Here is a 13,816-nt window from a genome sequence, read left to right as displayed (position 1 = left end):
AATCACAACACATTTGCAAATGACAAACACCAATCGCATAATTTGCAAAACGTGTAGGAAATGGGATTAGATTTAGGTCTGAAATGAAAATGAACAATTTGAGAAAAAAGAGGGGGAAATCACTCCATTATTTACATGGTGTGATCGTTTGAGAGGAAAAAAAGTACAAAAATGAGTGAAAATTCGGGACGTTTGGCGTTCTGGTAGTTCTCGCTCCACGCAGCAAACAATAATAAACTGGCTATTACTTCTTGGTTATAAGCTCGAATTAACAGCCATAGCATCCAGCATTCACTACTAGGAGTGCCATTATGGTTGTCAATGAAAACCCATAAACAACGCTGGGAAACACTCATAGTCATCATGATTCTACTAATTACATGAACAATGATGATCATGTTTTCCATAAAAAACTGATTGATTGCAATCCATGTAGGTTTTTCAAGGGTCTTGGATATTCCTTGATTGCAATATTTTTATTAGACCTAAAAATGTATGCCCAGGAATTAGAATGATAATGCTCAAAAGCCTTGGCATATAGCTGTAAGATAGTCATAACATAGTCACAAATACAAAATCAAATCATTTAATGGGCATGGTGATAATTTCAACCAAAATGGACTTGAATTTCTTTGCATGTGATCTAAATGGTTCCTATAAGATACTCATTAAATATGAATGGTTCCTTTGAGACACTTATGTGTGTTATGATTGTGAAATGTTATTTTGTATGGACCCAACGTTTGATTAACAATTATAATGTCAATGAAGTCAAGACTCAAAGTATAGAGCAATGTCGAGTATGGATGGAATATATTGGATCATTTTAAGCAATGTTGAGTATGGATGGAATCAGGGCCTAAAATTGACGGGATGGTCTTAAAAAGTTTTTAGACGAAAATTTGTGTGTTCACTTCTGTTTGTGTCTCGGAATCTATTTTTCTGTTTCATCTCTGACTGTAATCCTATCAGAAATGACTAAAAACCGGAATGGAATATTAAATGCTTTCTATGTATAAAATGGCTTGATTGTGGTCTCTCTCTCTCTCTCCATACATATGATTCTGGCAATCTTATGTCTCTCCCTCTCTCTCTCTCTCTCTCGCTCACATTTCTCTCTGTTCTTATCTCCTGCAAGAAAGCATCAAGTTTGTGCTCACCGAAGAAGAAGAAGTTGAAGAGAATATGAACAAGGAAATCAACGTTACACGTCAAATGGAAATGGATCAATCTAAATCCTGTACTAAAGAAGACAAATGGAGAGCAGACATGATAATAAGGATCAATGAGACTAATACTAATGTTGATACACATGTGTACACGGAGATTTCGAAGCCTCCAAAAGCATTAGTGGATGTCAAGCCAGAGTCATATTGCCCTCAGATCCTAACCATCGGACCATTGTATGAAATGCTTAGTGGTAGCTCTTCTCTTTATGATTGTAAGGCATTGTGTGTGAATGAATTCATCGAAGGACATGAGATGGCAGATGTCGAAGAGCTCATGAAATGCCTCTTCTATGACCCTTCTGATCTTTGCAATCATTGTTCAGGCCTTCCTTCTGATCTTCGCAATCATTATTCAGGCCTTCCCAAATATAGTTCTATTACAGGCATGACCATTTAATATCCCGTGGTGAGAATTTACCGTAGTATTCTATACACATGGATAAGTGTGAGGGTTAAACGAGAGTGTAAAGAAGGGGAGGATTACTTTTAATCCTCGGGATTGAGACAACCCATTAGGTCAAGTGTGAACTTGCCTGGGGGCCTTGGGTATCGCTATAAATAAGAGGCCTAGCTACCCTCATTTGATCATCTTTGGACTACATCGAGACTCTGCTCTTGTGGTGGGTCAACTCTTGTAGCGAGCGCGCCAGCACCAGGTACGACTCGACGCCACGACGGTGTCGTAGTGTATTCCACACACTACGTGAAAACCATAAAATAATATATCCGATTTTAGATACATATAAATAAATAAATAATATATCAAAATATTTATCACGTGCATAGGGCAAGATTCAAACCCTGCACCTCCACATAGATAAACTTTAACTTTACCATTGTAATAACTTATCTTTAGCATCATACATTAGATTTAATACATATAAGACCTTTATTTACACATACCTTTATTAAAAGGTAAAAATCATGTATTCTTTAAGGTGTGAATATTTTATTTACACGTGACATTAAAAGTGACTCATGCACATCTAGCGTGCATGAGCCCTATACTTAGGAAATGACAAAGCATCACATGCACATTTAGTGTGCATGGACACTTTTGGTGAAAAAGCATGAAGCCATGCTTAGCCTCTTCCATCTTTATATAAGGAGGAGAAAAATATGTATAAGGTTGTTGATTAATATACAAGGATTGATCAATCTAATATATTCGTGGGATTCACGAATTTTGCCATCTAAATTACTCTTATAATCTAAATATTGTTTTAAATACACTAAACTCTTGGGATTCACGAAATTGCTATCTTACTTCTCTTTCTACTATTCATAACTAGCCTTAAGTTGTATTCCTCTTCCTCCTAGTCCAAAACCTCGGTGGTTCCCACCCGACTCACGCAACGATCCGGAGCCGAAAGGCACGACACAGTTGGTGAACCCGACGTGAAAACCGGGTGGCAAGGAGATGGAAAATCAACCGGAGGCTAGCAACATGATGATGATGTTCGAGCGCATGCTACAAGAACAACGCGCGATGTCAGAGATAGCGGCATCAGTGGAGCAGCTCGTGCAACGAAATGGGCAATTCAACGGGAAAGACATGTCGCAGTATCTTCGGGACTACAAGGCGGAGATGCTACGGTGCGGAATATCGGAAGGACTGCAAGTGACGTCCTTCAACCGGGTGGCGACCGACGGGCTTCAAGCAAGCATCCATGGGCTACGACAGCAAAATTCGACATGGGAGGCGTTTGAAGAAGAGCTAAAGAGGACGTTTGCCATCGAGGATTCCTCCAAGGCAACGCGAAGGGGATTCGAAGATTGGGTGGAGACGCCGGACAAGGGATTGAAGGTCGTTGATATGTTTTCGGCATTCGAAAGCCGGTTCGAGAGGTTGTCCGCGAGAGATCAAGCTATCCTCATACCGGACAAGGGGATCATGTTCTTGCGAGCCGTGGACGTCCGGGACCGGAAAGATCTCGGAGTGCTCTTGGAGGACACGACCACGGAGAGTGGCCTCACCGAAACATGGGAAAGCGTGCGAGATATCGTCGCGCGATACATGAAGAGGGGGCAATGGCTTGCCAACGAGGAAAAGAGGGTTTCAGAACCAATTCCGAAACCGAGAACCGGATTGGAAGACCATCAACCGAGGGCTCGGGAGACTACAACCAAATTCCCTTGTCCTATCTAAAGAAGCTGATTGATGAGTTTCCAAAGAACCCCGAATTAGAATGGGATGAACTCCAGGAAGGATTGCATTTCGCTGTTGCAACAAATGATCCATTCTTAATCAGCTAGAGTATCTCGGTAGAGATTCTCCAGAGTTTGGCAATTGCAATCATCTACTTGATTGACTATATGTTTGGGTCCTAAGGGCACGATTACAAAAGTCTGGGAGTAAAGCCACCAATCCTTGGAGATTCCCACGACGACGAGATCTTTTCGAGATGAAACAATCACCTCGAAAGAAAACTATCTTTGGTGATCGCATGCCAACAGCGTCTCAGCTCTCTAAAGCCGACATCACATTCAGGGCGATTGAAGGTGCCATATCAGTCATGAACTACATCTACATCAACATCTACATTCGCACCATGCAAGAGGTGGGACGAGATGCCACGCAATATGTATTGGACGACTCTGAGAATCCTGAGCATGACATGTATGCAGAGTTTCGTGAAAAGTATTTTTCTCGGCTATGGCTAGTGATTTCACTACTTGTGGGGTTTCTACGGCTCCTAATGTCAATATTGCAAACAGGCTACGGAAATCACAGCCTATTACCAATCGTAGCACTAACTTAACCATTGAACCTTAATCAAACCCTTTAGGGCAAGAAAAGCAGCTTTGTTATTTCTGTTATTTCTCATTGATTGGGGATCTCATTGTACTTTAGTTCTGTTATTTTTGCATTTGGAGCTTGTGACTCTTGGAAGACGTACTAGTAGAAGTTAAATGTAAGTCAGAAGGAATAAGAGTCTATGGACATGTCAAAGAAACATGGTCAAACACGGTATTTGTAATCCCATATTGTACTTATGATAAATAATAATTTGGTGATTAGTGTATTATCGAGTATCTAGTTATTACAGGCATTCAGGTGAAACAAGCAATTATTTCGTCCTTTCCCAATTAAAATGAAGTGTTTTGTGTGAGTCTCATTAGACAATCAAGTACTTTTGTAAGCATTCAATGCATAGCAAAATTTACACAATGCATAGCCAAAATTTTACGTAGCTCTTCTCTTTTGGATGTGAATTCAAGAATAAATAATAACACTTTGACATTGTAGCTCTACATATAACCGTGTCATTAGAATGTCATGCCTTGTCATCATCATCATCATCATCATCATCAGTGTAATAATGAAAATTTTCAGACCTTAAGGTCTTCATGGGTCCCACCAAAACTAGCTAAGGATCCTTTGCCTATCTTTCACTCACGAGTAACCTACCAAAGAGAAAAAAATATTGAACATTAAAAATAAGTGACCTCATTCTTTATGAAAATTATAGAAAATTGGAAGTAGCTCAGGAATTAACATTGAAGACTGGTAGAAAAAATCTAGAACATGGCACATAATCATGATTTGAAATTACGTTAGAAGTCATTGTCTAAACATAAAATCTAGATGCCACATAACCATAACGTGGGAAGATGGAATATGAATGCCGAAGACTTGATGGGCAAACTTGATCAGTGTTGTAATCAGTAAAACCTATCACCATAACTATGATCGGTGTTGTGATCAGTAATTGATCGGTCCACCCAAAGGGAGGCACTAACAACTTGGGCCCTCTAAAAAAAGTCTTCACATCTCAGAAAATGAAGCATACAAGAATCCGATTAATTAGAATTGAATTGGTTCCTACGGGGAAATCGCATGATTTTTGGCTCCAGACATAGTTGATCTAATCCTACAAGAAAGTAGTCAAACTTAGTGCCCCACAGAAGAAGAAGAAGAAGAAGAAACCCTAAAATCCTTCTTCCTGAGTAATTCCTTCATCTTTCTTCTTCCTGAGGATCTGTGATGGTGAAGGCAAACGCAGGGATGGATGAAACAAAATGCAGAAAACAAAATTCTGATGTAGACAAAATGCAGAGAGAGAAGAGAGAGAAGAAGAGAAAAAATCTGATTGATGAATGAATAGAAAAGATAGAAGATAGAAGATATAAAGATTGATGAGTGATTAGGACAGATATAAGGAAATTAACATATAAGCAAAAGAAGACAAGACATTGGGATGGGATGGAGTGAAAGACAAGACATTGGGATGGAGTGAAAAAGGTTTCGTGAGCAAACGGAAAGGAATATCATGGCCTCCTCACAAAGCCTGTTTATCTATCTATGTACATATATGATCTTTTTGCTGTCTTTCACTCCATCCCATCCCAATGTCTTGTCTTCTTTTGATCATGTGTTAGTTTCCATGGTATTGTTTCATTATCTCTTCTCTCTTCTCTGTCAGCACTTTTTCTGCATCATATTAAGTAATTCAATAGACAAAAATTCTAGGAGACCTTCATCATACATCCATATATACATTTTCAAATAAAAAGGGATCAGTCTGGTATTTTTATGAGACATAAAGTGTATATGGCGTCATGTTATAGTCTTTATAATTTCTAGTAGTTGTAGAACAAGTTGCAGATAATGTAAAAAACAAAAAGCGTAAAAAGTACAGAAAGTTACAAAAAATGTAAGTATAGAAAGTTGGAACTAAACCCAACATTGCAGGAATCTATATCACTATGTTGGGAAAGAATACTCGCAGAAAAGTTTAATAATATGCCAAGAAATCACGATTTGAATTTATCTTGTTAGTATGTAGTCTAGGAATGAGAACTTCTAACGAAATCTATATGCCATAAATCATCACTTCTGAACATGAAAGTTGAATCAGAGACATGCGAACAACTACCTGACAATTTGAGTATACGAAAAGCATATTGTCATTTATTATTTGAACTTTAAAGTTAATCATGTATATTGTCCAAATTCTAATGTAGCTAATCTCAATCATTGGTTACCTTTGCGTGTGGAAATTCGTTTCTTCTTTCCAAAGATATCCAAGCATCCTTGGCTAGTTTTACACGGGTTAACTCTAGAGTATGTATTGACACAATGCTTGCTCGATTGATGAAATAGAACGGGACCTGTGTGGCTTTACAAGATCCTCAATTCCCAGGCATTCAATCTGGTAGATGTTAATGCAACCATAAGAGACAAAGATCTCTACTTTCAAAATCTAATTTAATTAAAGGAAATCACGCAGATTTAATTCAAGAGAGGCATTAGATCCTCCACTACAGGTAACAGTACTAACGCCAAGTCTCTTTTTCTCCCTCTAAATGAGGTGAAAACGATAACGACATTCACATGCAAAAAAAGAGACATGGAAATCAGTAATTTAAAAAATAAGTATTAACAGGAAACAGAACAGGGCAGTCCATAAACGCTACTAGGTGGACCCAACAAATCCTAGCTTTCCATGAGATAGCAGATGTGAAAGACCTCATGCAGCAACTCATTCTTGATCCCCAGGATATTAAGAGGCATTATTCAAACCTCCCTGATTATAGCTTGGAGTCGCTCCAACTTCTGGTCACTGTGGATACTGTCTTCATCCATGAATTCTTGCTCTTTATGAGGAATGACTACGAATCCCAACATACGCAAAGTGGCTACCTATACATTTTCTTCAACAATGACCTTACATTCCGGCAAATTCAGAGGGACTTGTTCCTGACCGGAAACCAAATTCCCATGTCATTCCTGAAGAAGATTATAGAGCTTCCAAGCAAACCTTCCTTCGAGATGGATGAACTCCAAATGGTGTTGGCTTATATTTTGTTGAAATGAATCATCCATTCTCCATGAATCTTTTATATTGGTACAACGATTTAGAAGGTATGGAGCCAAATCTTCTTCATAGCAATCATCTACTTGATTGCCTATATGTTTCACTGACATATGGATTAAGTATCAATGCACTTATAAAAACATGGTCGAATATGTAATCTGATACTGTAGTTTAGATAAATCTTTTTGTGGTTATTTGGCAATCTGCTACAAGTAATGCATGTATATTATGATTAGTGTTTTAGGTTGTAATGTTCAATGCCCGAATTATAGTGATTAACGATCATTCACATTGTCAGTACTTATATAGATGTTTCATGGATGGGGTCGTGAGTAAGTAGGTCCTAGAGACGAAAAATGTGACACTCAAAAGCTTGCATTTACAGAAAAAACTCACCTTCAAAAAGCTCATCTACTGCTTACGAGAAGAAATTTCACATACAATCAGTCTGGTACTTTTATGAGACAGCGTATATGGCATTATGTTATAGTCTTAATAATTTCCAGTAGTAGTAGAACATGTTGCTGAGTCACTATGAAAACAACAGAAACTATAAAAAGTAAAGAAAGTTGGAACTAAACCCAACATTGCAGTGGCCGATAAGGAATCTATATAACTATCATGGGAATGAAAACTCACAGAAAAGTCTATATGCCAAAAAGTCAGGATTTGAGATTAACCATGTCGCTTTCTGTAGTGATTAACATATATCTTATTCGTATGAAATATTTTTAGGTATTGAGAAAGGTATCGTTTTAAAATGTGTATTTCTCCCAATTTCTAAAACTTAAAAAATACTCACTATATGAAAAGTCTTATATCATTATTGTTAAGTATTTATGTTACCCAAGGTTTTCGATAATCCTAATCTGAACATTTTTATTTGACTAATTTCGAATATATATTTAGGTAGAATCTGTGCTAAAACGAGCCAGTGGTGGCCAAAATCAATGCCTGTGGATAATACCGATGTAGAGGTTTGCTAACATGATAACATTTGTCACAAAATCATCCATAACATTTAGCCATATACAAATCAGCAAACAGATAGTCAGGAAATGTTTCAAGCAAGCACCCATATGTTAGGTTCGATTGATGAGGTAATTCTGTGGAGCTACCTTTAGGGGGGAGAAAAAAGCAAGCATTGACGCGTGGCCAAATTTGGTTTTGGATGGTTAATAATTCCTCATGAAAAGCAAGAATTCGTGAAAGAAGTTTTAATATTCATGAAATTATAGGATGCTATAAGTAGAGACTAGAAGCTGGAACCATTCAGAAGAGTGAGTAGACCAGGCAGGCTGAAGTCGATGTTGCTAAAGCAATAAAGCAATGAAGATGCCATGCCTTGTCATTAAGACAAAAGTTTTACATTCGTACTATAGAGTCAAGATTTTATCTACCAAGTCCTCATGGCTCTTCAAACAGCAAACATACCAAGATGCTCCTACTTCATACTTTTTTAAATCCCAGTGTCTCTATCGTCTCTTTACATGGTGAATGGATCTTTCAGAATGTAGTGTCGTCTGGTTTGTAGCATGATAATGATGTGGTACTACATCCAAAACTATTGTCATCTTCCTGTTAATGTCACTTATTTTCAATACTCTGGATATTTTTTTATGTTTGCCATCGTGTTCAACTTGTAGGTAATTCGATGAACACGGGATTAGAAAGAAGACGAAGAAGAACAACAAATTGTGCTTCAGTACCCATCACGACAATTTCTTAATTTTAACTCCCACAATATCTATTAATCCATTAATACATGCATCATGAAAGGATTCACCATATAAGTACATAATCTTCCACAATTTCATAAATCAATCTGGACTATAAACCAATAAATACATAAATAACAGGAAACATTTAAATTAACAAACCGAAATGATCTCCCAAATGAATAAACGAAGCCCAATACTTGATTTAGGTATTTTTGTAATAAGCTATGATTGAATAGCCTGTCTGCAATATTGAAGTTGAGAGCAGTATAAATGCGGCAACGACCGAAATCCATAACCATGGCCGAGAAAAGAACCTTTCATGACACTCGGCATACAAGCGACGCCAGTGGGACGAATAGTGGGCCACCATAACAGGGACTACCGCCTTCCATCTTTCAGAATTGTTAGTATAGCACACATTGGTGCACATGTCGTTCCACATCTCGACCACCCTAATGTTGTTCCCCAGGTGGTTCTCTATGACTTTGGCCTTTGTCAAGATTGCCAGATCTTCTTCCGTGTCGATGATCGAGTCCATGATGACGGCATACGTCAAAAACTCACCTTGTTTTTTGGAAGTTATTTCATGTGCGATAAGGTTCCTCAGCAGAATCTCTGTGCTGTTAAACAAGACAAGGCGTGGAAGATGGAGCTGAAGTTTCCTCTTGTCATACTTGATCACTGATATGTTACCTTCACAAGCCTTGAACGAGATGCCGGTTTTCGAGAGCTCAGATGCTGTTGGGAGGCGAACAAATTCCTCCTCCTGGGTTTCTAGTTTCTTGGTCTTTCTGCATGCCCACAATTTCCTCAGAAAAGAGAAACATGAATAAACAGATTTTCTTGCGCATTCTTCCGAATTAGATTGTCTCGTATATTCTTCTTCGGCAGTGCACGAGAAGTAGAGGGAATCAAGTAGGTGCTCACAAGTATCGATCAATTTTATGTCTTCCGATTCAAGAAATCGTAAAAACTTACTCCTTGCATCTTGGCTAAGGAAGAAAGGATTACGTTGGACAATAAACTTCCTCAAGGAGCTCTCAAGATCAGCAAATGAGAAGTTTCGATTGTTAGAAATCTTCTTCAAAAATGATATGGGAATTTGGTTGCCTATCAACAGCAAGTCCCTCACTAGTCGCACGCCGAGTGTAGGGTCATTAGAGAGGAAAGTGTTGAAGTACCTGACAGTGTTCATATGTTCGGGTGGCCACATACACAGCAAGAGTTCATGAATGAAGACGGTATCAACAGTGACCAGAAGTTGGAGCCACTCAAATTCAGATTGGAGGAGGTTGAGATTATAGATCTGGCTAAGTTCGTGTGGTTGAGTAGAGATGAGGTCTTGAATGAGGTCTTCCACAGCTGATATCCCGTGTCTTTCCATGAATTTCTTCACACATATTGCCTTATAATTATCAATACGGGAACTCTGAAGATTTTGATACAATGGACCAATAGTCACTAATTTAGGATAATATGATTGTGGCTTCACTTCCAACAATTCTTGGGGAGGCTTCAAAATCATCCAACTTTTGTTGAGCCCAGGTGCATCATCAACATGCAGATTTATCTTCACCTTCATGCAGTCTCTCCATTCATCTTTGTTGAAGTTCGGTTGATGATCAGGTTCATCCGTTGGAATTGTAATGTTGAATCTGGTATTTGTACCCATCTCTTCTTCTTCTTCTTCTTCTTCTTCTTCTTCTTCTTCTGTGGAGCACTAAGTAGATCCTCTTGTAGGATTACATCACGTAATACCAGCCCTCTTTTTATACATCTCTATGAGTTAATCCCGCCCTCAGTTGATAAGAAAGACTATTATATACTAGTACCTATTCATCTATGTATGATAAGGAGATATATATATATATATATATATATATATATATATATATATAAGAACGAGAATATGGGATATCCCCTTCATGATCAGCATATGTGTGGAGCCAAGAGTCCTGACATTTCCTAGGAAGCAATCCAATTCTAATTAAACAATTTTTGTAAGCCTCTTGATTTGACAGGTGAAGTCTTGTTTTAGTGGTGGGGAGGGAGCTTTTGAGCCCAAGTTGTTAGCACGTCCCTTTCTTTGGACCAATCACAACACATTTGCATAACACAACACCAATTGATGGCAGTTATGTGATCACATTTACAAAACACAACACTCATCACCTTTGCACAGCATATATGAGATCAAACTAAGAAATATAATTTGAGAAGAAACGGGGATGAATTGACTGACTCAATTGTTTACATGGTGTATTGTTTGAGAAGAAAAGAGACTGAATTGACCCCATCCCTATCACTGTTGTCAAACCATTCTAGATTGACATCAATCTTCGAAATAATCTGGACATCAATATTCTTGTCTGTAATAAAATCTTGGGGAGGCATTGGGAATATTTAAGCTACAGTAGATACAATGTTTGATTAACATTTTTTGAGTAAGTAGGAGATTTGGTTAAGAAGTATTGAATTGAGCATTTGAATTTTATGGAAAGTAAAATGATTGTTGGTTCATGTGGGGTACCCACAAATTCCCATTATAATTATCTCCGTCTTGTCTTGATCCCAGTTTAATTATCTCCCTCTTCTATGTCTCTCTCAAAAAGTCTCATAAGGCCACTAACGGTAACACCACAACAATGATAACACCATACCATGATCAACATCTCATAGTACTAAGTAGACCCACCCAATCATCACATATTTGTCTTTGTAGCATATCCACTAGTTTAATTAGTATCTATTGGCATGATTGTTTGCTTTATGTACATCTCTCTTTCCTAGTAGCTAGCTACCTACTCCATAGATAGAGAAGAATCTGGGTTCGAAATCTTGGTCATGCTCATTTTGAATCTTACGAGAACCAATTAAAAAAAATATCGAAGAGAGCATTTGATCTTTATGGAAAATGAAATGATCTTTATCTCTCTCCTTCTAGATAGATAAATAGATACATAGAATAGATGCTTCATGGGGGTCAGGGATGAGGTTATATGGCTTTAGCTCTTCCACATTTGATATTCCATGTCTTTCCATGAATTACTTCACAAATGATTACTGTTGTTAATTTAATTAGTAGAATCTATATGATTAGAAGAAATTAAGGTAACCAATCTTTTGAGAACACACTCAATTTATTTATTCATCATCAACCTCGTGCTACCTTATGCTATATATACATACATATATATACATACATATATATACATACATATATATTGTGAAATGCACATAAGAGATCAAAACCAATCTAGTTAGCTTCTTACTTCTTACTCAATTTATAGTTTATACAAAGGTACCCATTTGGGTTGGCTTAGCTTAAAAGGGTATGCTAAAAGGGTGGGTCAGCTTAGGTACATGCATCCTAAAAAGGGTGTGTTAAAAGAGTGGCACAAATGCATACATGCACACCACATTTCCCCCCTAAGAGAAACAAGGAGGTTTACAACACGGGGAAAGGATGGGGATCAGAAGATGGGCATGGGGTGGCATGTTGGCAGGTTCGGAATGGACGTCAATGGACGATTCTGGTGGGAGGTGAGGATCACACCCATAGAGTGTGAAGCATAGTGAAGCATAGAGAAGCATAGTGAAGCTTGGTGAAGCTTGGTGCTCAACTCATCTACTCCCAACCTCCTTTCCATCTCCACTACTCAACGTGAGATCTACACGGCTACTACTTCGACTTGTGGACGTTCTTATCCGGGTTTTCTTCTCTCTTCTTTTCTCTTATATGCTTGAGAGATATTCTTATCCCTTTGGATTATTCTACCATCTTTGTCGGTAGTACTATGCTACATATCTCGACTTATTTCTAGTATATCTAGAAGTAGATTTTGTACTTGTGTTATATCTCTTTGGTGATAGTGGATTGGTTTTGGACTTTTCTCCCGTGGTTTTTTCCCTCATTGAGGGGATTTCCACGTTAAATCTTGTGTAATCTTTGTTGTGTCATTGTGTGTGTTTCTTCTGTTTCTTTTTCATTATAATCGAGCATAAAACGTGACGCGTGTTACACTCTTACGTGTCTATACCTCATCAAGAGGTATCATAGCGGAGGTTGTGTTTTTTTTTGCTCGATTATAAATGGAGGCAAACACGTCAACAATGGTTGTTTTAAATGGCACGAACTATCAAAAATGGAAAGGAAAAATGAAAGATTTGCTTTTCGTTAAAAATATGCATTTACCTATATTCACAAAGATTAAACCCGAAAAGAAAAATGATGAGGAATGGGATTTTGAAAATGAACAAGTATGTGGTTTCATTCGTCAATGGGTAGGAGATAATGTCTTGAATCATGTTGTGAATGAAACAAATGCAAAGACTTTGTGGAATAAATTAGAAACCTTATATGCTTCTAGAACCGGTAATAATAAGTTGTTTTTACTCAAACAAGCGATGCATTTGACTTATAAAGAAAATAAGTCGGTTTTAGATCATTTAAATGAATTTCAAGGATGTTTTGATCAATTGTCTAGCATGGGTATAAACTTTGAAGAAGAAGTTCTTTCTTTATGGTTGCTAAATACTCTTCCCGAGTCATGGGAAACATTTAGGGTCACTCTAGCTAGTGCGGCTCCTAAGGGAGGTATGACAATGGAACTTGTGAAGAGTGGAATTCTAAATGAAGAAATGCAGCGAAGGACGCAAGGAGCAACATCAAACATGGAAGCCTTCATTGCTGAAAATAGAGGAAGAAGCCGAAAGAGGAGTGATGACCGAAACAACAAAGGTAGAAGTAGAAGTAAGTCAAAGTCTAAATATAAAGATTTAGTTTGTCATTTTTGTGGTAAGACAGGTCACATAAATAAATATTGTTTCAAATGGAAGAAGGAAAATAAAGTGTCGAACTACATGAAAGATAAGAAAAATGTGAATGACAATATCGATTCTGTTAATGTTGCTTCCTCTAATGATTTACTTGTTGTATGTACAAGTTACAATGAAGTTAACATAAGTAGCCATGAAACCATTTGGGTTCTTGATAGTGGTGCCTCCCACCATGTTACGTCTAGAAGGGATTTTTTCTCATCTT

General features: G+C 37.7%; 1 protein-coding gene across 2 annotated transcripts; it reads right to left on the bottom strand.

Annotated features, from left to right (window-relative positions):
* Positions 1 to 8,896: 8,896 nt before the first annotated feature.
* LOC147865840 (putative UPF0481 protein At3g02645) lies at positions 8,897 to 10,574 on the bottom strand. 2 transcript variants are annotated; one of them, XM_087316194.1, is made up of 2 exons: positions 9,396 to 10,574; positions 9,227 to 9,363 (listed from the first exon to the last, which is right to left on the bottom strand). In XM_087316194.1, the coding sequence occupies exons 1-2, from the start codon at positions 10,442 to 10,444 to the stop codon at positions 9,357 to 9,359; spliced, it is 1,056 nt and encodes a 351-aa protein (XP_087172320.1). In that variant the 5' UTR covers positions 10,445 to 10,574; the 3' UTR covers positions 9,227 to 9,356. The 2 variants fall into 2 exon arrangements, with proteins under 2 accessions (XP_087172319.1, XP_087172320.1); XM_087316193.1 differs by having other exon boundaries at positions 8,897 to 10,569.
* Between the last annotated feature and the right edge of the window lie 3,242 nt (positions 10,575 to 13,816).

The sequence above is a fragment of the Azolla caroliniana genome, unplaced genomic scaffold (genome assembly GCF_043228905.1).
Source record: "Azolla caroliniana isolate FFs.n. ecotype wild unplaced genomic scaffold, voAzoCaro1.0.p SCAF_3, whole genome shotgun sequence".
In the NCBI taxonomy this organism is placed as follows: Eukaryota; Viridiplantae; Streptophyta; class Polypodiopsida; order Salviniales; family Salviniaceae; genus Azolla; species Azolla caroliniana.
Note: the sequence above shows the minus strand (reverse complement) of the source record. Positions and strands in the feature narration are given on the sequence as shown.